This window comes from Camellia sinensis, chromosome 6 (assembly GCF_055761805.1).
Source record: "Camellia sinensis isolate YWXY chromosome 6, ASM5576180v1, whole genome shotgun sequence".
NCBI lineage: Eukaryota > Viridiplantae > Streptophyta > Magnoliopsida > Ericales > Theaceae > Camellia > Camellia sinensis.
In genome coordinates, this window is record NC_138966.1 from 169,705,299 (window position 1) to 169,729,854 (window position 24,556).

Genomic DNA, 24,556 nt, shown 5'->3' on the forward strand with positions numbered 1-24,556 from the left:
CAGGTTCTGAAGAGGTTAATTTCAGATTTTGAACAGATTCTGAATAGGTTAATTTCAGATTTTGTATTTCAGATTCTGAACATGTTAATCTGGTTTTGAACAGGTTTTGAACAGGTTCTGAACAGGTTAATGTGGTTTTGAACAGGTTCTGAAAAGGTTAATTTCAGATTTTGAACAGATTCTGAACAGGTTAATTTCAGATTTTGTATTTCAGATTCTGAACATGTTAATCTGGTTTTGAACAGGTTTTGAATAGGTTCTGAACAGGTTAATGTGGTTTTGAACAGGTTTTGAACAGGTTCTGAAGAGGTTAATTTCAGATTTTGAACAGATTCTAAATAGGTTAATTTCAGATTTTGAATTTCAGATTGTGAACAGGTTAATCTGATTTTCAGATTCAGATTCTGAAGAGGTTAATCTGAATTTTAGATTTAGTCAATTTGTGTAGAATGACAGGTTCAGAAGCAGAATCACAGGTTGATTGTTTGAAGCAGAATGACAGGTTCAGCAGAATGAAGTTCAGACTGATGCAGTCTAGAATAAAGCACTCCAGAATTGAAGCTCAGAATGATGCAGTCCAGAACTTAAGAATGATGCAGTCCAGAATTACATGAAGTTCAGAATGATGCAGTCCAGAATTTCAGAATGATGCAGTCCAGAATGAAGCAGCATGGCTATGCACTATTAAAGTAGTATTGAGCAGTCCAAAATGAAGCATTTGGCAATAATATGTAATCTGTTGCTGGATATATGTAATCTTTTGCTGGATAATATGTAATTTTTTGGAGTTGTTATAGATTATGAATGTCTAAGTAGCATGGTAAGAGATTACATATTATTAGTAACATTTGGCTGTAAGTAGCATAGATTATGAATGTTTACGTAGCATGGTAAGAGTTAAATTGAGGTCAATATGATGATTGTTGAACAGAGGTTTAAGCATTTGGCAATAATATGTAATCTGTTGTTGGATATATGTAATCTTTTGCTGGATAATATGTAATTTTTTGGAGTTGTTATAGATTATGAATGTCTAAGTAGCATGGTAAGAGATTACATATTATTAGTAACATTTGGCTGTAAGTAGCATAGATTATGAATGTCTAAGTAGCATGGTAAGAGTTAAATTGAGGTCAATATGATGATTGTTGAACAGAGGTTGTAGAAATAAATTTAATGGAATTGAGTTTTGCAGTGTTGTCCATCGAAGCTGAAGCTTAAGAAATAAATTTTATTTTGGGTTTCAAGTACCTATATCCTTCTGTTTTCTGTTTAAATGTTTTAATGATTTCATGAATGAAGATGATGGTGAGTTGAATTTAACAATTGTTAGCAGTTATTTCTTAGATCAATTAATAATATGGACATTCTTGGGGAAAAAATGACAATTTGGGTACTAACATGGTGATTCTCGTGCCTTTTTTCTAATAAATTCTTTTACAGGATATGACAAACATAACACTCATGAACCTTCCCACCTTTCCACTTTACAGCCAAACCTTGTCACCACACCACTTTTCCTTAAAAAAGTAATGTTAGAAAGCAACCAACAAGCTCTAATAATAACACCTGAAACAAAACCTTAAAGAAGCCAAGTGAAGGAACTATCAGTTGTGCTATGTTATCTATGCACAGATAAGTAGATTTCTTTAATGCCATGTTTGATTTACTAAAGTAAAAGTTTCTTTAGTCTCCTTATAGGATGACCATTCAATTACAATGGTGAATAATTATTTCATAATTCAACATGTCCATTATAGAAATTCAAGAAATTCAACATGTCTGGTATAAAGTCAACAAGTCCAACAAGTCCATTCAATCCATAATAATACATGTCTGGTATAAATTCAACATGTCTGACGTCATAATCCATAATCCATTCAATTCAACATGTCCATTCATAATCATCATGTCCATCATAATCCATAAATTCAACATATCCATTCAATCCATAATCCATAATCCAACAAGTCCATTCAATCAACATGTCTGGTATAAATTCAACATGTCTAACATCATAATTCAACAAGTCCATTCAATCCATACAAGAAATTCATAATTCAATCCATATATGTCTGATATCATAATTCAACAACAAATTCAACAATAATTTCAACCTATCAACAGTAATTGAAAATAGAAGTCCATTGAAGTTATAAAGTTCATTCAATCCATAAGGACATACATCAAGTCCATTCAATCCATAAGTACATCCATCAAATTCCCCAAAAGCTATGAACTCAGTAGTTTACATTATAAAATATAAAACAATACAAAATACAATGACATAAAGCACGACATTCAATTTCTTCTCCGTCTTTCGAAGCCTTCTACCATGCTTCTGAAATTCATTATCCATCTCATAAACCCTTGTGCTTGGATCGTTAAATTCTTCGCTTCTTATAGATGTACGAGGTGCAACATTGGAGATCACGTCGTAGTCATCATCATCTACGAACTTGAAGTAATTGCAGTGTTCCTCACTATTCTACAATGCATGACAATCAGTTAATCAAATCAGGCTAATAAATTTGCAAACAAATTTCCAAACAAATTTCCATAGTACTTACATATTTTGATGGACACACAAAGTACACACGCCCTTTATTTCCATTCTGATTGGTTCGCACAATGTGTATGGCAGCTGTTCTCCCACAATCACAAAATCTTGGTATCAATCTTAAGTAGCTATTGTTACTAGAGGAAGAAGCCATTTTGTAATCTACATACAAAATAGAAAATATATATATATATATATATACATACATTAGTAAACATAGCTACTATGAATTAATAACTTAGAGATAAGCTTTTAGATGAATATCTGGGCTGAGAATGAGATTAGGGTTCAAGGACCAAAACATTTGCTACAATACAAGATAAATATATATATATATATATATATACATACATTAGTAAACATATTAGATTAAGCCATAGATTTTAACTCAAGACAACATTGAACTTGTGCTTAGCTAAACTTGTTATTTTGACAAGAACAGTAAATAAAAAACAAAAATCAGCATAATCAAAACCTTAACAGCCATCCCATAATGCCCAAATTCAACAAGAAATTCAAAATCAAATTCTAAATCAAGTATAATCAAGTCCAGAATCAAGACCATTATAGAAATTCAAGAAATTCAACATTTCTGGTATTAAACTATGAACAAGTCCAGAACCCATAGAAGTCCATAACCTGTTCCGAATCTGTTCAAAACCTGTTCCATTATAGAAACCTGTTCCGAATGAACAAAAATCTGTTCTGATAAATGGATAGATTCAGAATCTGATTTAGAACAGCTTTTGAACAGATTCAGAATCTGTATAGTGGAACCAATGAACAAAAATCATTATAGAAACCTGTTCTGAATCAAATTCCATTCAACCTGTAGAAGTCCATTCAAGAAATTCAAAATCAAATCAAATTCCATTCAACCTGTAGAAGTCCATTCAAGAAATTCAACCAGAGGCCCTGCTTTGCTTACTTCTACAATCAAATCAAATTAAACCCAAATCAAAATGTGAACATCATGCTAAAGATTATTTAAAAAAAAAATAAAAGGACAAAAAAACAACCTCCTCGTCACGAAGCCAAACCCTTGACTTCTTCCACTTATCTTGTCATAGTGCTTCACTTTATTAGCCACCTCTGATGGAGTCAGTTTTGCACCCCATTTATAGCAGAGATTCTAAAAGAAGAATGAAATCGTAACAAATAAAAAAAATATGAATAAATATATGGAGACTCATTAAGGCAATTCATTTGGGTTCTTTGGTATTTTTCTTAATTGACTTGGGTTATTTTTAGGTATTTGGATTGCTCTAAAACACACCCGCAAGTATAACTGTATACACTGTCCAACTTATAGCAAATAAAATCAAACTTATAACTTTATAACTTTTTAATTAATCAAACTTCACAGAATTTTTTTGACTTATCCTCCTTGTATAAGTTAAGATCTATTCTTATAAATAAGTGATTTATACCCATCGAATTCTGACTCACACAACTCTAAACCTGGTGTTCATGTGCTTCAAATATATTCAAACTTGGCCACTGTTGGCAAGTGGGAGGAAGTGGTACCCATGTCAATTTAAATCAATCCACAAGACAAATTGATCCTGGCTGTTCTCTGATGAGTGAGAAGGCAGATAGCTTTAAATTTCCACTAGCCACAGTGCCTCATTCAGGTGGAATTTCTGGTAAGGTTTTTGAGGATTATTTGGGCTTTTAGAACATGATGAACATTCTTTGTGCATGATTCATATTGGATAAAATGTTTCTTTGACACTGTTTTGCTTTGCAGGAACATTGTTTGTTGGAATGTCAAGCCTAAGAATGTGGGTTCAAGTCTAAGGACCCCCACTTTGTGCAAGTAATGCCAGAAGTTAAAAGTCTGTACCCTATACCCAATTCATCCTTCCTAGCCACCAACACTGACTAATGGATTTTTAATGTCTTTTGATTTTCTTGTGCAGAATTTAGTTAAGGTTGACATGTTAATCTGAAAGCAAAAATCTGAATCATACATGGACGGAAAATTATGTTTGTCGATTCAAATCTTTAATACTGCGTTATGGGTAGAAATCTTTATGTCTCTTTGGTATGTATTGATTGCTCTCCTCTGAAAACTTGACCCTCGGCAATGTATGGACAACCTCAATGGGAAAGTTAACTGGAGTGATGAAATTTGTTTTCATGGAGAATGTAAGTAGAAGATAATTCATATATCATATAAGACTTTCCTCACCACCAGTACAAGTGAAGGAAAAAAGATGTGATGCTTTATTACCACAGCTTCTTTGGTTGCTTTCTCAAATGAGAAAATTGTCCCCTCTTTATTAGAAGGCTGTATATGCCACCAAGAAAGCTGTGAGAATAGTATTTTCCAGAAATAATTGTTTACTATCAGCAAAATCTATGTTGAATACCAATAAGATTGAGCCACAAATGCAAAACAGCATTGACTTTTTCTTTATCTTTGGTAATAAACAATTATTACAAGGTCTCCTAATATTCATGTGACTTAATCAAGGGGTAACATGTCAGCCACCAACTTTGGGAATCTAGGACTGACATGCTGCATGTCACAGAAAGTTTAGGTTATCACATATTATTCTAGGATATCTGTGCTTGTCAGAAGAACATCAATTAATGGATTTTTTTGAAAAATTACTAGGCACTTGATTTTTGATACTATTTATGTTATCTTCATGATAAATCACGCAAATTTGTGCAAATATTCATATATTTATCATGTCATCATAAACAGAATTATATAAAATTTTGAAAAATTACTAGGCACTTGATTTTTGATACTACAATTCCCCCTATGATTCTACCACAGAAAAACATGGACTTTACACTCAAATTGATACACCCAGTTTGGTACTTAAATAAGTTACACTCAAATGGACTTGTAATAAAGCTGAAAAATAGCAATAATATGGATAAAACTTAACTGCTATTTGAATATATTGACTGAATTTAGGCAAACATTGCATGATTATTTCTAAACCAAAATCAAACAACAAACACAACCAAAAAATAAAAGGAAAAAATACATCGAACTCCAGATGTATGCAAGAACGATCAGACTCGGGTTTGTGAAGTTCTCTCTGAACAACAGCATTAACTCTTTAAACAATTCAAAACACTTAAAGGCTAGTAAAAATATAAACAGTAATAACAATGACATAAAAAATAAAATAAAAAAACACTCTACCCTTAGTATCTATGTACATCCACTCAAGCTATAGAAATCAGAATTTAATACATGAACCTTTCTATTCTCCAAAACAATTTTGCATTTTGTTTGTGTCACCAAATGAAGCTTAGCTTTAGCAGAGTGTAACTTAGTCACTAGGTTCTTCACTACATCATTCTGAAATTCCAAAGACAAATGAAACACTGAAACTCCATAATAGCCAAAAGGATCATGAAATGATGTCCATACCACATTTTTTGAAATGATATAGCTCTTAACACTACACTTTCCTGTAAGTTAAGCTCAATAAGTTAGAACAACTTACCTTGTTCATAAGATTTTTATTTATATTTGTGAATGGGGGGACTACTACTCAAAATCGGGCAATTGTTTGGGATTAAATGTAGTTATGGTAGTTTATTAGCTTGAAACAGGAAAACACTATCAATTCAAAAAAAAATTTCTTCATGATAATTCCAGGTCAGCTATCATGCTGTTCAGATGGTTGTCATGTTTTCCCATCAAAATAAAATCACCATTGAAACAGCATGCAACAGTAACAGATCAGAAGCAAATTTTCATAAATGTCATCTAACATTAAGAAAAACTTCTTTTTAATCACACATCATAGTTCAGTTTCACCTATTTGCTCACCAGTTTTATCCTTGATCTGCACGGATTAAAATCAGTATCATTAGAAGAATTTTTGTTTGGAAGTAAAGAGTTAAATATAATGTTTTTTTTTTTGATAAATAATCAAACTTTATTAAAAAAGCATCAAGGCGATACAAAGAGTTAAATAGACCAACCAACAACCAGACACAACACCAAGAGCAGGAATACTTATGCAGAGCAGGCATCTCACATTACTGAGACAACAACCAGACACAACACCCAGAGCAGGAATACTTATGAAGAAGTTCCTTGAACATATGTAATTGTCAGAGGACATATAGGGTTAGGTTTTGGAATGAACGTAGGCTGCCAGAAGAGAGGGGGCAGGGGTTGCTCTTGAGACAGAACTTGTTCAAACTCAGAATTCTGCAAGGGGTAACCTCCAAGTTTGGAGGTTTTGAGGTCAAGTACTAGTACACACAATTGATTGGAGATTGTAAGTATTTTTTCCTTGTAAAGGGATATCAAATCCAAACTAACAATGTGTTTATGTGTGTCTACGAGATAGACATGTATTCTAAATGTCCAAAGTCCACCTAAAAACGTCTAAAAATATAATAGGGCATGTCTGAATGGGTGCCCAACACATGTCCAACATGGACATGGAACCTTTTTAGAAGAATCCATGCTTCTTAGATTTAGCTAGATTCTTGTACTTGTATGGGATGATAGCATGTGTTTCCCTTGGACTTTCTACATGAGTTGTATCCACTTTTAGCACCTTTTGTAAATCTATCTCTTATTAATAAAAACACATAACCAGATCCTCTAGAAATCCTTGATCATGTGAAGATTAACAATACACTTGAAAGTCCAATATCAACTATAAAAGGTGTTCTGAAGGATTCCAAGGAAAAGGGCTTGAGTTTTAATAAAGAGGAGCTAAGAAAAGTTGAAGAAAGGTTGAAACTTGAATTTATCGAATTCTATCAGAAGCTTCGTCTCCTAAAGAATTACAGGTAATAAACCGAACATGGTCAATGTGAATTCGGTTGTGGAAAGATGTTCATGGTTTTTTATTTTATTATTTTTTGTTTTCTTATTTTCACATTTTTCCCTTCTGACTTGTCAATTATTATATACTTCTTGTTTTGCAAATGAATGAACCAGCTTTATGAACCTCTCATCATTTTCCAAGATCATGAAAAAAATCCGAGAAGGTTAGAATTTGAATTAATGAATAGTACATATAAAGAGAAACATTACTGTGGATTACTAAAATAGTTATGTGAATTGTTGTCAATTGAAAAAAGAAGGGCGTCAATAATTTCAAATAATTCAAAACCTACAAATTAACAAAACTCATCACAGAATTACCTACAATGTTGCTTAAATTTTCTTACATGTGGGAGATGCAAGATAATGCATTAAAATACAGGACATCCAACAAAAGAAAGGGAATTTCTATTACTTAGCAAATGAGCAATTCTGGCATGAATTTAGACCATGTCTAGCAGGGACATCATTATCATTTATCATTCATTACAAGAACCAAGGATGTGAAATGCAAAACAAGGGCATCATTGTCATTTATCAGTCATTATCCTTGCAATAACTTTGTGATTGGAGAAAGGGGGGGAAGATTAATCTGATTTTATAATTATCCAATCCTGCTGTTCCTTAAAAAAAAAAAAAAAACGCAAACAAAACAATAAAGAAAAAACTAGCCATTGTGGCATTTTATCAAACACCTAGCAGACCCATAATCAGAAGCATGAGACTTTACTCTCTGTGTGTGTAGAATCACCAACAATTTATTCACTTCAATGATTATATTGGGTAGAATATGAATATCATAATCAAAATACATAACATGTTAATCATTCTGTTTTCTATATTTTTTTTCCCAAATTAAAATCATTCAAGTTATTCATGGAACCCTTTAAAGTAGAGAAGGTTTGGAGATGTTAGAACTAATGAATGGAATGACTTTAATCTCATCTTAACAATGAATTCCATTTACAGAAACACGTCCGAAAACAGAGTGAGGGTAGAGAATGAGAAACCCAGAGACCAGAAGAGAGAGAGAGAGGGGTAGAGAAAGAGAAACAGAGACAACAAACTGACCTAGAACTCACGGTGGTGTTGTAGCTTGATGTCGGTGCAGGATGACTCACGGATGAATCGTCCTCACGGTGGAGGATGAGCTCACGTTGTTCTCTGCTACTGCTTTGTGAAAGAACTATGGATAGATTATTAGGGCACAAAGTTCTAACCAAGGAGTTGAAAACAATTTAGGCGCTAAATCAAAATTTTTTTAGTGCTTTAATTTTGGGTTTATGTAAAGACATGGAAAAATATGAAAAAAAATAAAAATAAATCATAATTCATAAATTGGACGGGTAATGTGAAATTATTCCTGCTAAAAAATAAATTTGTGTGTTTTATGAAATTTTTTAATTGTTAAAATTATAATTTGTTGTAGTGAGAGAGAGATATGAGAGGAAAACTGATAAACACAAAAAAAAAAAAAAAAGAGAAAAAATTAGTAGAGTATTTTTTTTCATTATTGCCCAATTTGTCAAAATTTTCCATCCAAAATTAGTGACAAAATAATTTTCTAAGTAAAAGGTCTCAAAATATTAAAAATTATTAGTAACGAAAATATATTTCTCACTAAATAATCTTAAAATATTTAAAATCAAGTTTTTTTTTAAAAACAAAATGTAAAATTATTGGTGACGAAAATATATTCCTCACTAATAATTTTATAATTAGTGACAAATTTTTTTCTCACCAAAAGTCTCAAAATTTTGGCGCCACCAAAAAAATTTGGCGGAAAAGCCTTCAATGACGCAACTTAATTTTTTCTCACCTAAAAAGAAGTATTTATTGACACAAATAAATTTCATCACCTATTATTTTTATTTTTTTATTATATGTGACAAAATTTTATAATTCGTCACAAATTGTTCTTATTTAGTGACAAAATTTATTTTCTTCACTACTTTTTGTCACCATAGGTTACTTTTGTTATAGTGAAAACAGTGTAACTAAGCATATGAGTAATGAATTTTTGAATACTACAACTGTTAGAATACTCACTGGATTCAAGAATCCCCTCACAAAAGTTGCATGGGTATGTTGTAACTGCCTATTAGGAATTAAAAATGTAGGCGTAAAGTTGAGGAGGCCGACGCTGCTGCTGCTCCGACGCCGCTCGACGTCGATCGATCGATCGATCGATCGATCGAGAGAGAGAGAGAGAGAGAGAGAGAGGGTAAGAAGAGATTAGGGATTTTTGAGTTTGAGATTGGGGATTTTTTTTTGTTTTTTTTTTTTTTTGGGTGGGTGGGATGAAAAAAAAAGGAATGGAGGAGCAGGAATGGAAAAAAAAAAAGGGGACGGGAATAAAAAATAAAAAAAAAATATTTTTTAGTCACATATGAAATTTAAATAATAAAATAACGTCATTTAATTTTAATTTTTTTTTTTTGCGACAGGAGTTGTTGTCATCAAAAAAAATTATTTTTTGTTAAAATATATTTTTTTTGTAGTTAATGAATTTTTTTTAAAAAATATTATTATTATTTATTTGGTAGAAGTAGGGGTAATATTTTAATGAAAAATATTTTTCACTAAAATAAAAGTTAATTTTTTGTAGTCAATGAAAAATATTTTTCTGCGGCCTATTTTTTTTTTTTTTTTTGTTACTAAAAATCATGAACTAAATTTTTGTGATAGAGGAAAGGGAGCGGCAATAGTAGTGAAGATGGTGGATAAGAGATGATGGTGATGGTGATGGTGATGGTGAAAGAGATTAGTAGTGAAGTTGTGGTAGTGGTAGTGTAAATGGAGTGATAGGGGTGAATGAGAGGTAATGGTAATAGTAGTAGCAGTAGTGGTAGTGGTGGTAATGAAGTGGTGGCGATGGCAGTAGTAATGGTAGTCGTAGAGGTGAAGTGGCGATAGTGGAAGTAGTGGTGGTGGTGGAATAGTGTTTGTAGTAGTGGTGAAGGTGGTAGAGGAGATGGGTGGTGAGAGAGATAAATGAGTGAGAGACAGATAGAGGAAAGAGAGAGACAGAGTAATGAGAGAGAGAGAGAAAGAACGCAAACACAGTGGGAGAGAGAGAGAGAACAACGCAAACAGAGAAGACGGGAGTGAGAGAGTGAACAACGCAAACACAGTGGGAGAGAGAGAGAGAAAGAAAGAAAAAGAGATAGAGAGTGAGAGACAAAAAAGAGACATAGAGAGAAGAGAGATGAACGAGAGAGATAGAGAGAGATAGAGAGAAGAGAGATGAGCGAGAGAGACATAAAGAGAAGAGAGATAAACGAGAGAGACAGAGAGAAAGATAGAAAGAAGAGAGATATGTGATTATTAGTTATAAGATATGTGATATTGGTTATGATCAAAGTGATGTGGTTATGAGCAAAAGGATGTTGATTATGAGATATGTAATGTTGGTTATGAGTCAAAGGGGGATTGGTTATAAGATGTGGTTATGAGTTATATGGGTAGTAATTATGAGATATGTGATTAATGTTATGAGATATGTGATATTGGTTATGATCAAAGTGGTGTGATTATGAGCTAAAGGATATTGGTTATGAGATGTAGTTATGAGATATGTGATTGTAGTTATGAAATATATAATGTTGGTTATCAACAAAATGGTGCTGGTTATGAGATGTGGTTATGAGATATGTGATGTTAATTATGATCAAAGTGGTGTGGCTATGAGCCAAAGGGTGTTATGAGATATGTGATTAGTGATTATGATATATTAGTGGTTATAAGTAAAGTGGTATGGTTATGAGCCAAAGAGTATTGATTATGAGATATATGACTAATGGTTATGAGATATGTGATGTTAATTATGATCAAAGTGGTGTGGCTATGAGCCAAAGGGTGTTATGAGATATGTGATTAGTGGTTATGATATATGTGATGTTAGTTATGAGCCAAAGAGTGTTGGTTATGAGATATGTGGGTAATGGTTATGAGATATATGATTGTTGTTTATGAGATATGTGATTTTGGTTATGAGCAAAGTGGTGTAGTTATGAGTCAAAAGAGTGTTTGGTTATGAGATATGTGATTATTAGTTATAAGATATGTGATATTGGTTATGATCAAAGTGATGTGGTTATGAGCAAAAGGGTGTTGATTATGAGATATGTAATGTTGGTTATGAGTCAAAGGAGGATTGGTTATAAGATGTGGTTATGAGTTATATGGGTAGTAATTATGAGATATGTGATTAATGTTATGAGATATGTGATATTGGTTATGATCAAAGTGGTGTGATTATGAGCTAAAGGATATTGGTTATGAGATATAGTTATGAGATATGTGATTGTAGTTATGAAATATATGATATTGGTTATCAACAAAATGGTGCTGGTTATGAGATGTGGTTATGAGATATGTGATGTTAATTATTATCAAAGTGGTGTGGCTATGAGCCAAAGGGTGTTATGAGATATGTGATTAGTGGTTATGATATATGTGATGTTAGTTATGAGCCAAAGAGTGTTTGTTATGAGATATGTGGGTAATGGTTATGAGATATATGATTGTTGTTTATGAGACATGTGATTTTGGTTATGAGTAAAGTGGTGTAGTTATGAGTCAAAAGAGTGTTTGGTTATGAGATATGTGATTATTAGTTATAAGATATGTGATATTGATTATGATTAAAGTGATGTGGTTATGAGCAAAAGGGTGTTGATTATGAGATATGTAATGTTGGTTATGAGTCAAAGGGGGATTGGTTATAAGATGTGGTTATGAGTTATATGGGTAGTAATTATGAGATATGTGATTAATGTTATGAGATATGTGATATTGGTTATGATCAAAGTGGTGTGATTATGAGCTAAAGGATATTGGTTATGAGATATAATTATGAGATATGTGATTGTAGTTATGAAATATATGATATTGGTTATCAACAAAATGGTGCTGGTTATGAGATGTGGTTATGAGATATGTGATGAGAGCTCATAAATAAGTTATGATTAATTTGATTCTAGTTATGAACAAATATGATTTTGGCTCATAACTATAAAAAGTGACCTGCTTACCAGGTCACTTTTAATGATGTGGCTCAATCTGAACCATTGATTTTTTATGTACCATACATTTTTTAAACAAAATGTACTATAGACTTTCCCTTGATACTGTACTTCATTGAAAGAAGCAATATCTTTTATATGAAGATGTTCTTATATGTGTTTCTCTTCTATTTGCATGAACGTATGATTCAACCTCTTGATCAAAAGCTTCACTGGTTAATCAGAAACCTCACGACTAGCTAGCCTTGTCTTCAACGCTGAGTATTTGAGGTAATTTATTTTTACATCGTCAAAAATCAATTTTATTGAAGAGATAATGTAGTACAAGATATATAACAGAAAGACGTCAAACTGGAGTTTGGACAAAAATCATTATTGCTTAAAACCACATCCCAAAAGGTTATGCAAATCCCAAACCAAAACAATCAAAAATAAAATACATCTACCAATACAGAGCCCCATTGTTGGACCCGTTATTGTTATGTTGGTTGTTATGGGGGCTCTTTTTTCTTCCATTGATTTTTAGGAAGAGTTACACGTGTTGTTGGACTGTGATTTTTCAAATTGTGTATAGAGTGAAAAAAATGCTATGAGAAATGAGATTGTGTACTTTTGTGAAGTGTCTTGTGTTACTGTACATTCAGAGTACTCTTTTTTTCTTTTTTTTTTCTTTTTTACTTTTTTTTAACCAAGGCGGAGGGCCAAGACTCTGAGCCAGAGTAAAAGGTCCAAGAGCAGCCCTGGCCCAAAGATTTAGTGGTATATATTGTTATTTTCAGGTAGCGTTTTAGAGTGTTTCACGGAATTATTCTTGAAATGCTTATTGTATATGGTGGATCTTGATTTTTTTCCCCACCATAGAGGTAGGCATCTCGCCGAGTCACATATATCTTATATATCTGTGTTCTCTATGTGTGCTATGATCATTTATTACTATTTTATTATGTGATTGAAACCAATATTAATTTTGCACATATGTGCAACATTTTCCTTTCTCAGTCCTCAAGTTTTATTTATTTTCTTAGGCAAATTATAACGGTAGTCCCTGTACTTTGGTTCTTGTATCATTTTGATTCCTATAATTTCAATTGACTCAATTTTCACCTTGAATTTATGACTGTCTCAAATTAGTCCAATTGATTATAATCCTTAACATTTTTTTAATGAAAAATGTGGCACGTGTTACACGTGTAAGGGCAAAATTATAAACTTACTCAACTTAGTGAGTCCCTTAATTAATTCAGTGATAATTTTCTATCAAAAACACTAAAGCATTATCAATTAGACTAAGTTGACACAAAATTTAAAATTAATAGTTAAATTTGAGCCAATTGAAAGTGTAGAAACAAAAATAACATAAGAGGCAAAATGTAGGGACTATCAATGTAATTTGCCCTACTTTGTTTTTTCAAGCCTAAACTTTGCATCGTGCAAAATGTTTTCCAATGTTTCATTGCTATGAGTTATTTCGATATATGATTTTCGGCTTGAGAATTCGAGTACTATTCTAGCCAACTCTTGGAAATTTGTTTATCACAAAATATCTTATTCTATTTACAGGAGATATTTACACATGTCCAAAAAAAATTATGGTTATGTCTCCCTCTATATCGATGAAAAGCTTTCTCAATTATCTCCAACACGAACTGAGTGTTGTATATTCAGAGTGCCAGACCGACTCCGTAGGGAAAATGAGAAAGCCTATGAACCGGAAATACTTGCTATTGGTCCTTACCATCATGGTAAAGATAACCTCAAACAAATGGAAGAAAACAAAGAAATGAGACAAGCGTGGATAGATATGTCAGGGCCATGAGAGAATTGGAAGAAAGAGCGCAGAAATCCTATGAAGGCTCCATCAATCTCAACGCAGATGAATTTGTGCAAATGATGCTTCTTGATGGCTGTTTTATCATCAAGTTGTTTCGCAAGTTTGAGATGAGGGGATTGATAGATGCGGATGATCCCATTTACCAATTTGTGTTTAGTTCGCAATGTCTTAAGGCGCGATTTATTGTTATTTGAGAATCAACTTCCTTCTTTATCCTCGTTGAGTTGTTCAACATGACTAAGGTTGAAAGCCCACAAGATGATATTGTTAGGTTGTCCCTAAATTTCTTGCGACATGTGCTACCACATCAAAAGTTAGACGTCCCTAATGCAAAACCAATCCATGAGATCAAGCACATACTCAACTTGGTACATGATGGTTGGTGCTCTTCGTTTGCTGAAACTTGCAGCAGTGTTAAAAATGTGATTGTGCATTGGAACTTTATAGACTCAGCAACAGAGCTCCAAGAGGCTGGGGTTGAATTCAAGATGGTTAATAAAAGTAGTACAGTCGATATAAATTTCACAAATGGGGTGGTGGAGATTCCACAGTTACGAGTTACACACACTATAGAGTCTCCACTTAGAAACCTAGTCGCATACGAGCAATGCTTACCCGATGCCTATCCAAAATATGTTTGTGACTATATCGCCTTCATGAATTGGCTCATCAATTCTTCACAAGATGTTGAGATACTTCGTCGGAGTGGAATTATTGAAAACTGGATAGGGGATGAAGTGGTCAATACAATGTTGAACAAGATAGACAAGAACATCATGATATCTGTCACCCCATTCAATTATTCAGAAATCTCCAATAAATTGAATAAGCATTGTAAGAAACGGTTGAACGTGTGGATGGCAAACTTAAGGCCGAATTATTTCAACAGTCCATGGTCTTTACTTTCCTTTCTTTCTGCTGTCCTGCTACTTGTTTTGACAATCCTACAAACTGTATTTTCTATTCTTTCTTATGTTTCACCTAAATCTTAAATCATATCTGTCATCACAGTATCAAATATTATCTTACTTTTTAAATAAACTTGCATTCATCAGTTGCTCTGTTTTTAAGACATGTCTTCTTGATGTACTACGTAAATCATCAATAAATTTCCTTGTCCAAAAAAAACAAAGAGCCTACAACAATTCCCAAGATTTAGGGGGATTGAGAAAAGGTTGTTGTTCCAATAGTTTTTTTTATTGATGTATTTGTTATGGTTGATCCAAAGAGTCCACTTCCTGATTGGGTTGATTGAATTCATTGAAGATCCATAAGTCATATAGGTCGTGAGCTCCTGTGAAATCGTTTCTTCTGGGGCTGACAAAATAGATTCTTAGAAATCATTATTAACGTACTCATTATGCTTTATATCAATAAATTTTTACATTTTCCAATAATAATACCCCACCCAAAAAAAAAAAAAAAAAAAAAAATGAGTAAAAAAGGTGAAAGGCGTGAATCACATATAAAGTAATTCATAAATGGAGAGTCGGTCAATATGGCTGCCAGGTGGATTGATAGAAAAAAAGGTAAATTACACGTACCTTTCTTGAAATTTGAAAATATATATATATATATATTTTTGACATTACTTTGAGTTTTCTTATTATTTTAATTTATGTAACACTTAATTCTTTTTTTTATCAATAATTTATTAATCATATGGATAAAAAAAATTGTTATCTCTTTTATACTAAAATATATATATTTTATATTATTTATTTTGTATTTTTATAATATCTGTGTTAGTTTCGATACGTTTAACTTTATTAAAAAAATTAATATAATTATATTAAAATTATAAAATTTAATATATTTTTTAAAAATTTCAAAAAAGTCATTGTAATATATCCGTGAAAAAAAGGAGTAAATGACTGTTGTCTTGTTTTGATTGTTTGGGCAAGAGATGCGTGAAGAGAAGTGAGGCGAGCACTAATGTATGCACGAGGTGATTGAGCGGTTTTATTTTATTTTTATTACTAATAATCATTCAACAACTGGGTGCAGAGAGGAGAAAACAAATATGATTTTAAACTTTGCCACAACATTTAATGTTTTATTGAATAAATTATAATAAAGTCACATTCATAAAAATTATAATTTATTATCGATTGCCACTGTCTTTATTGATATGAATTATACCCACTTACCATTATTGTTATTGTAGTAGTGTAAAGTAAATAATAATGGATTTAATATTGCAAACAACGGTTCCACCACTGCAGATTCCATGGTATATATTGTTAGAAAAAATATGATTTTTCATAAGTAAATCAATCAATGAGAATAAAAATTAATGTAAAAAAAATAAATAAAAAATAACACAAAAATTTTTACACGGTTACCTCAATGTGAGGTACGTCCACGGAATCGAAATCTGATCTACTATCAATCAAATAAGTTTCTAAATGATTACAAACGAGACATGAATGATCTCATAAACCAATCTTAAGTGAATTTTAAATAATCACAAATAAACAAGAGGAAAGATCTCACCAAATAGATGAACAAAAAACCTTCAAACTAGAGTTGTAGAAGATCTAAAATAATAATCCAAATCAGTGTCACCAAACATCAACCGAAACCACACCACCGAATCAAAACCGCAGAACCATGCTTGTCACAATGATCATAAAAGTTGGGTGCTCACCTTCAAAAAAAGAATACCAAAAAATAGGGCAGTCGCACGGTACTAATTTTTTGTTGGAAGACTAAAACAATATATATATATATAATGTTAAATCTTGAACTTGTTTTTATCAAAATTCTAGTTGTATCCAAATTGAATTGGGTTTTCACAAATTAGATATAATATATAAAAATATATTATAACTAATACCAAACTAAATTAAACTATTTTAATAAACCAATTGGGTCTCACACTCCAATAAGGAGGTATACCTAACAATTCTTCCCCTACCGACTTAGGTGGAGAGATCAACCATACCCGCCAAAGTTCGACACTTTAAATGTTTGTCCCTTGACAAAGTCTTAGTCAACATATCTGAAATATTATCATCTGTGTGAACCTTTTCAAGTTGCAACAATTTCGAATCTAACACATCACGAATCCAATGGTATCTTACATCAATGGGTTTCGATCTCGAATGAAAAGTAAAATTTTTACTCAAATGAATAGCACTTTGACTATCACAATAAAACACATAATTTTCTTGCTTCACACCCAACTCTTGCAAAAATTTCTTCAACCATAACTTTTCTTTTCAAGCTTCCGTAATGGCAATAAATTCAACTCCAGTAGTTGAGAGAGCAACACATTTTTGTATTTTTGATTGTCATACCATAGCTCCCCCTGCAAAAGTCATCAAATACTCCGAAGTAGATTTCCAAGAATCAACATCACCAGCCATGTCAGAATCTGTGAACCCATCAAGTATCGGCTTACCATCCTCAAAACACAAACACACCTTCGAAGTCCCTCGAAGATATTTTAGAATCCATTTAACCACTGCCCAATGTTCTTTACCCAGATTAGAGAGAAAGCAGCTCACCGCACCAACGGCGTGAGCAATATCCGGCCTTGTACAAATCATAGCGTACATTAAAGAACAAACTGCTGAAGCATAAGAAATTTTCAACATCTCTTCTTTGTCTTTCTCACTTGTAGGACATTGATTCGAACTAAGCTTGAAGTGACCCACAAGTGAACAACCAACTGGCTTTACTTTATCCATTTGAACCTCTCAAGAACTTTCTCAGTGTAGCTCTCTTGAGACAACCAAATCAGCCCCTCTTTGCGATCATGAATAATTTTCATACCAAGTATTTGTTTAGCCGGCCCCAAATCTTTCATAGCAAACGACTTGCTCAACTCCAATTTCAAACTGTTAGTCATGGTAGAATCTTGACCCACAATTAACATGTCATCAATATAAAGCAAAAGAATAATAAATTTACCGTCCGAAAATTTTTTCACTTACACACAATGGTCCGAAGTGGTTTTAGAAAAACCATTATTCATCATGAAAGAGTTATATTTTTTGTACCATTGCCGCGGGACTTGCTTAAGGCCATACAAACTTTTCTTCAATTTACAAACAAATTTCTCTTTCCCTTTTTTCACAAAACCTTCTGGTTGCTCCATGTAAATTTCTTCTTCAAGATCACCATGAAGAAATGCGAGCTTTACATCAAGTTGTTCAACTTCAAGGTTCATACTTGCAGCCATGCCAAGTACAACCCGGATAAAAGACATCTTCACAACCGCCAAGAAAATCTCATCAAAGTCAATACCTTTCTTTTGCTCAAAGCTTTTCACAACAAGACGTGCTGTGTACCTCAGATTCTTGCCATCATTCTTCAATTTGAAAACCCACTTATTTTTCAGAATTTTCCTCCCCTTAGGCAACTTTACTAAATCATAAGTGTGGTTTTCAAGCAAGGAATTCATCTCCTCGTCCATGGCCTTTTTCCAATCATCTTTCTTTGCATGCTCAATTGCTTCTTGGTAGCTCTCAGGCTTCCCTTGATCGAAAATCAACACAAATTCATTGGGAGGATACTTTCTTGAAGGTTGTCGGTCCCTTGTAGATTTCCTTAACTCAAGTTGTGATGGCAGTTCTTGAGTTGGATGTTCTTCCTCAATTTCTGGCTTAACTTCATTAGGATTAGCATCATCCTCTACATCTTTAATAGATGGTTGCACATCTTTCCCATTTTCATTATCAACTGAAGATGAAGGAGATGGATCTATGTCAATGAGATCACTAGTTTTTAGCTCCGGTTGATCACATTTGCCAAAGTCTTTAATTGTTTGGTCTTCAAGAAACACAACATCACAGCTTCAAATGATTTTCTTGTCGACTAGATCCCACAATCTATATCCGAATTCATCATGCCCATAGCCAAGAAATATACATTGTCATGACTTGCTATCAAGCTTGGACCTCTTATCTTTTGGAAAGTGAACAAAGGCTTGGAAACCAAACACTCTCAAGTGCTCATAAGACACATCTTTACCGGTCCAAACTCTTTCTAGAACATCACCATTCAAAGGATAGGAAGGAGACAAATTGATCACGTCAACCGCTGTCCTCATTGCCTCACCCTAAAAGGATCTTGGCAATTTAGCTTGTGAAAGCAAACACATTGTTCTTTTCACAATGATGCGGTTCATCCTCTCAGCAACGCCATTTTGTTGAGGAGTCTTCTTAACTGTCTTTTGGTGCCGAATACCTTGGCTGTGACAATACTCATCAAATGGCCTAATGTATTCACCACCATTGTCTGATCGGATGCACTTCAATTTTTGTCGTGTTTCTCTTTCAACCATGGCCTGAAAATGCTTAAATACTTCTAGAACTTGATCTTTAATTTTTAGTATAAAAGTCCAAACTTTCCTTGAATAATCATCAATGAAAGTAACAAAATAAAGTGCACCACTATGTGTTCTAACTTTTAAAGGATCACAAACATCCGAATGAATCAACTCCAAAATATTTTCTTTTCTAGAAGCAACATTTTTATGAAAAGAAACTATATGTTGTTTACCCGCCATACAATGAACACAAGTTTTGAGATGTGTACCTTTCAAACCGGGTAGAAACTCTTTTTTGAAAAAAACGTGTAGCCCCTTTTCACTCATATGGCCAAGCCGCTTGTGCCACAACTCAGTAGAAGTATCATCTTCAAGTGCATTGACAACACCTTTACAAATTTTTCCTTGCATCGAATAAAGTGTATGAGTCTTCTTGCACTTAGCCACCACCAAAGAACCCTTTGTGAGCTTCTATATTCGATCACCAAATTTGTTGTTGAAGCCTTCATCATTTAGCTTCCCAGTAGAGATCAAATTGAGGCGAATGTCAGGAGCATGCCTCACATCTTTAAGCGACAACTTGTAGCCTAAATTTGTTTCCAAGCAAACATCACCCATGCCAATAATCTTGGACAAACTTTCATTACCCATTCGAATAGAACCATAATCTCCTTTGGTGTAGGTAGTGAAGAAATCAACTCGAGAAGTCACATGAAAAGAAGCACCAGAATCAATCACCCATTTGCTCCCTCGGCCCACAAAATTGATACAATCATCTTCATAAACGACCATGAGATCATCATTGGTAGTAACTGCTGTTGTGTCTTCTTGCTTCTTATCCACACTTTTGTCACGCCTTTTTTCCCTGTTCTTGAGCTTTCGGCATTCTTGCTTCATGTGTCTTTTCTCATGGCAATAATAGCACTTAATGTCTTTCTTTGAAAAAGAATTATCTTTTGATTTGTCACGGCTTTGATCAGGACTATGAAGAGTCTTACTCCCTCACCTTGTTTTCCTTCGGCCTCTCACAACAAATGCTTCCGAATGAGAGGAACTCGCTGATTTTCTTCTAATATCTTCATTCAACAGGCTACTAGTGACTTGGCCCATTGTGACAACTCCATCAGGCGTCGAATTACTAACTGTCACAACCAAAGTCTCCCAACTTTTGGGCAAAGAACTAAGTAGCATCAAAGCCTGTAACTCATCATCAAAAACAATTTTCATAGAAGCAAGTTAGTTAATAATACTCTTTATTACATTCAAATGTTCTGGAATGGGGCTGCCATCTTTATATTTTAAATTAACCAACTTTCGAAACAGAAAGGCTTTATTTGTGGTTGATTTTCTATCATAAAGACTCTCTAATTTTTTTCATAAATCATGTGCCGAAGTTTCAGTAGCAAAATGATGAAACACACTGTCATCAATCCATTGACGGATAACACTAACGGCTTTTCGATTAAGCCTCTTCTATTCATCATCTTACATATCCTTGGGTTTGCCACAATCACCCTGAATGGGTCCATACAAATCTTTACAAAATAATAGGTCCTCCATTTTAGTTTTCCAAGTTACCCAATTACTTCTATTGAAGCTAGACATACGATCCACATTTCCCACCATTGATTTTTCCTAACAATTGGTATCAGAGCTTACAGTTTATTTGGGTTAATAGGTATTGCAAAGTAGGTAGAAATAAGAGACTAGGTTCTAAATTCGATTTCTGCAACCCCTGTTTTTTCAATTTCTTCCATGCTTTTGTTTTTATTTTTATTTTTCTTCTGCTTATTTTTTCTTGATGTGCTCTAAGGTGAAAGGCAATATCACTCTCTCATTCCTCTCTCTCTGGGGTCTGAGAAGGGGACACAGCATGCGATGCTTTGGATTTTTTTCTGGTATGATTTGGCGCGAATCTTCTTGTAACATAACACAATTTTGATAAATGAACAAGACACACAGATATGGCCCAAACGATCCGTAGTGGATAAGAACTTAGAGAACCTCACAAATATAATTTTTCTTTTTTGTGAGGAGACTTATCTTCTAATAAAGTTATTGGTGTAGAAAACTCATTCAAAAAAAGTGACGTGTTGTTCAGATTCAATTTTCATATGATAAATTTGCACTTAAAATAAATTTAAATTACATGATTTTTTTTTGAATAAATTTTAGTAAATTTCTAACATTGATGCCATATAATAGGCTCATCATGTAACTCAATTATTTACCATGGGCGGAGTTTTGCTGTGTTGGTTGGTGAGGGCTATTTTGAATTCAAATAGTTCAACATCATAATATGTGAAAATTTAAGTTAATATGATATTAGCACCCACCTAATCAGATAATCTATGTTTTAGAAAAATGAGCAATTTATTCTCAAATTACATTTACGTCTATATAATCCAATGTAACTGATACTTTAACAACTTTATTTTTCACATTGAATATTTACTTGATGAATCCTATCATGCCGACAATTTAAACAGTAAGCGAAGGTGGACCCAAGCTAACAGACAGTTTATAGTGGCTTCATGTCAATCCCAAAAAAGTTGGGATGCTGGTTCACAGAAGCAAAAGCAAACAAACGCATACTCTCATTTCCTCTCTCTTTCTCATGACTCGGTGCTTTTTATAAATGGCCTACCTCTCATTTTCAAATTCAATCATACCCATATGCAAAGAAGGAAACAGAGCAACTAGCAAGAAGAGCAACTTTGTAGATTCTAACCTGTAAGTTCTATGTTGTTGCAAACATTTTTTTATTTTTTAAATTTTAATTTTAATTTCATGAACTACACTTCCTGCGTCTGCTACATCTTTTTAACTTAATTTATTTATATTTAGTTATAGTGACGCATGAAGACACTTTGCACAATCCTCTGTTTTTAATCTTTTTTTTTTTTTTGGGTTAACAAATTTTATTTTTGTTGATTTTGTTTTGACAGAGTTTCCACTAATTTTATGAGATATGGTGTCCAATTCAAGAGTTGAAGATCATGTCTCCGTTCATTTAGACAATAAGCTTACTCACCTGTCTCATAGGCACTGTGAATGTAATATCTACAGAGTGTATGATCGACTTCGCAGACAAAATGAAAAGGCTTACGAACCAGAAATACTGGCAATAGGCCCATATCACCACCATAAAGCCAACATAGTGATGGAAGAACACAAACTATGGAATTCGCAACAACTTCTTAAACGAAGAAATGAGACGAGCGTGGATAGATACATCGTAGCCATGAGAGATTTGCAAGAAAGAGCACGTAGATGTTATGCAGACTTTGTAAGCCTTAATGAAGACGAGTTTGTGGTAATGATGCTTCTTGACAGCTGTTTTATCATTGAGTTATTTCGCAAATTCACCATCACAAGTATGCAAGATGTGCATGACCCTTTGTTCAAAATGGAGTGGATCCACCATATCATATGGCGCGATTTATTGCTATTTGAAAATCAACTTCCATTCTTTATCCTTGTACAAATGTTTGAAATGACCAAAATTCCAGACCCCCGAGACAATATCATTGATTTAGCCATGCAATACTATTCTTGCACTAGGGAATATTACTATTACTCTATATGGCCCAGTCCTGAAAAGATTTCAACACCTTCCTCTTTAGTTTTACCCCATGATGTGAAGCATGTTCTTGACCTAGCACACCTTGTAACCTCTCATTCATTTGCAAAACTGCTCGCGGAAAGAAATTATGGAAAGAAGAAAAAGAGATGGGAATTCATACATTGTGCCACAGAGCTACATGAGGCGGGGATTAGATTCAAGAAGGCTAATCATAGTACCCCTTTGCTCGATATAAAGTTTGAAAATGGGACACTGCAAATCCCACAATTCACGGTTGAAGAGAAGACCGAGTGTCTTTTTAGAAACATAATTGCGCACGAGCAGCATCTTCAAGATCCGAACCCTAAATATGTCACGGATTATTTGACTTTCATGTTTTGCCTCATCAACTCGTCCAAGGATGTCAGCTTGCTCCATCGTAATGGAATTATCAATAATATGTTAGGCGACGACGATGCTATTTGCGCCATGTTTACCAAAGCCTCTACTTGCGTCTTTGTGTCTCGCGATGGCTTTTGTTACTCCGAAGTTTTCAATGATATCAATGAGCATTGTAGACGGCGTCGGAACATATGGACTGCAAAATTAAGGCATAATTACTTCAGTAGTCCATGGACAATCATTTCGTTTCTGGGTGCTGTTGTGTTGCTTCTACTCACTTCGACGCAGACAGTTTTTACTATGTTTCCTTTCTTTCATAAATCCTTTCTTTCATAAATGTTGAACCAAGTTATTGTTCTTGATTAATAAAAGAAACTGTTGTGTTTGTGTAAGATTGATCAATAGATTATGTACAATTGGGTTGATTGAAAAGTTGCATAGGAAATTCTTCCATCCACTAACTCACTCGCCTGGACAAATTTTCTGGTGGGTCTTTCAGAAAGAGAGCAATGAGGAGATGGCGGGAACAAGGTGCGAGAAGAACGTAGACCGGTTAATTTTTGGACAAATTACATCGCTAGTTCTTGTACATTATTTTTGTGTTATTTAGACTCTGTTATTTTAATGCATGTGTTATGCTTTTATAATCAAAATTGTTAGTAATGGGCGCCCATGTGGCATGACCATTTGAATTTGAATTTGGAATCCTATCCAAATAGGTTTTGAAATTGAATTCAAACCTATTTAGGATAACCACTCAAGATACAGATATTATCAGTTTTAACTGATATGGATAGATATAATAATATATTATATATCTGATATATGGTTATGGGTAATCAAGAGAGAAACAACGTATGATCTGTTTCTAACCATATACTGACTCTCTCCAAAAAACAACGATCAAGCCATTTTGCACTGTGGTTTGTGTGGGTGATATTCAATATTGTAATATCACTTCACTGCTGGGTTGATTGACTAGATTCAGGAAGCACGTGATTTATCCGCGAGGTTTTAGATCAAAGAAAAGGTATGATCTAAACATTTTATTCCGCTGCATGTTTTCTACTT

The 24,556-nt window shown here is 33.5% G+C and overlaps 2 protein-coding genes and 2 long non-coding RNA genes across 7 annotated transcripts; 3 read left to right on the forward strand and 1 right to left on the reverse strand.

Moving 5' to 3' along the window:
- Nucleotides 1-195: 195 nt before the first annotated feature.
- LOC145793021 (uncharacterized) lies at nucleotides 196-1,250 on the forward strand. Its single transcript, XR_014333472.1, has 2 exons — nucleotides 196-342; nucleotides 449-1,250. It is a non-coding gene; the product is annotated as an uncharacterized LOC145793021 (long non-coding RNA).
- Nucleotides 1,251-2,127: 877 nt separating this feature from the next.
- On the reverse strand, nucleotides 2,128-8,745 carry LOC145793022 (uncharacterized). Of its 4 annotated transcripts, XR_014333476.1 has the most exons (4): nucleotides 8,454-8,638; nucleotides 3,580-3,692; nucleotides 2,571-3,490; nucleotides 2,128-2,483 (listed from the first exon to the last, which is right to left on the reverse strand). It is a non-coding gene; the product is annotated as an uncharacterized LOC145793022 (long non-coding RNA). The 4 variants fall into 4 exon arrangements; XR_014333474.1 differs by having other exon boundaries at nucleotides 2,571-3,692; nucleotides 8,454-8,745; XR_014333475.1 differs by lacking the exon at nucleotides 8,454-8,638 and having other exon boundaries at nucleotides 3,580-5,996.
- A 4,834-nt stretch (nucleotides 8,746-13,579) lies between these two features.
- LOC114265345 (UPF0481 protein At3g47200) lies at nucleotides 13,580-15,232 on the forward strand. Its single transcript, XM_082876671.1, is given in 4 exon segments — nucleotides 13,580-14,182; nucleotides 14,185-14,385; nucleotides 14,387-14,458; nucleotides 14,491-15,232. Coding segments are annotated over 4 exon segments (1,215 nt in total). The 5' UTR covers nucleotides 13,580-13,982.
- A 6,840-nt stretch (nucleotides 15,233-22,072) lies between these two features.
- On the forward strand, nucleotides 22,073-23,877 carry LOC114265335 (UPF0481 protein At3g47200). Its single transcript, XM_082875301.1, has 2 exons — nucleotides 22,073-22,251; nucleotides 22,467-23,877. Exon 2 carries the CDS (start codon nucleotides 22,490-22,492, stop codon nucleotides 23,819-23,821), a length of 1,332 nt encoding a protein of 443 aa, XP_082731427.1. The 5' UTR covers nucleotides 22,073-22,251; nucleotides 22,467-22,489; the 3' UTR covers nucleotides 23,822-23,877.
- The last annotated feature ends 679 nt before the right edge of the window (nucleotides 23,878-24,556 follow it).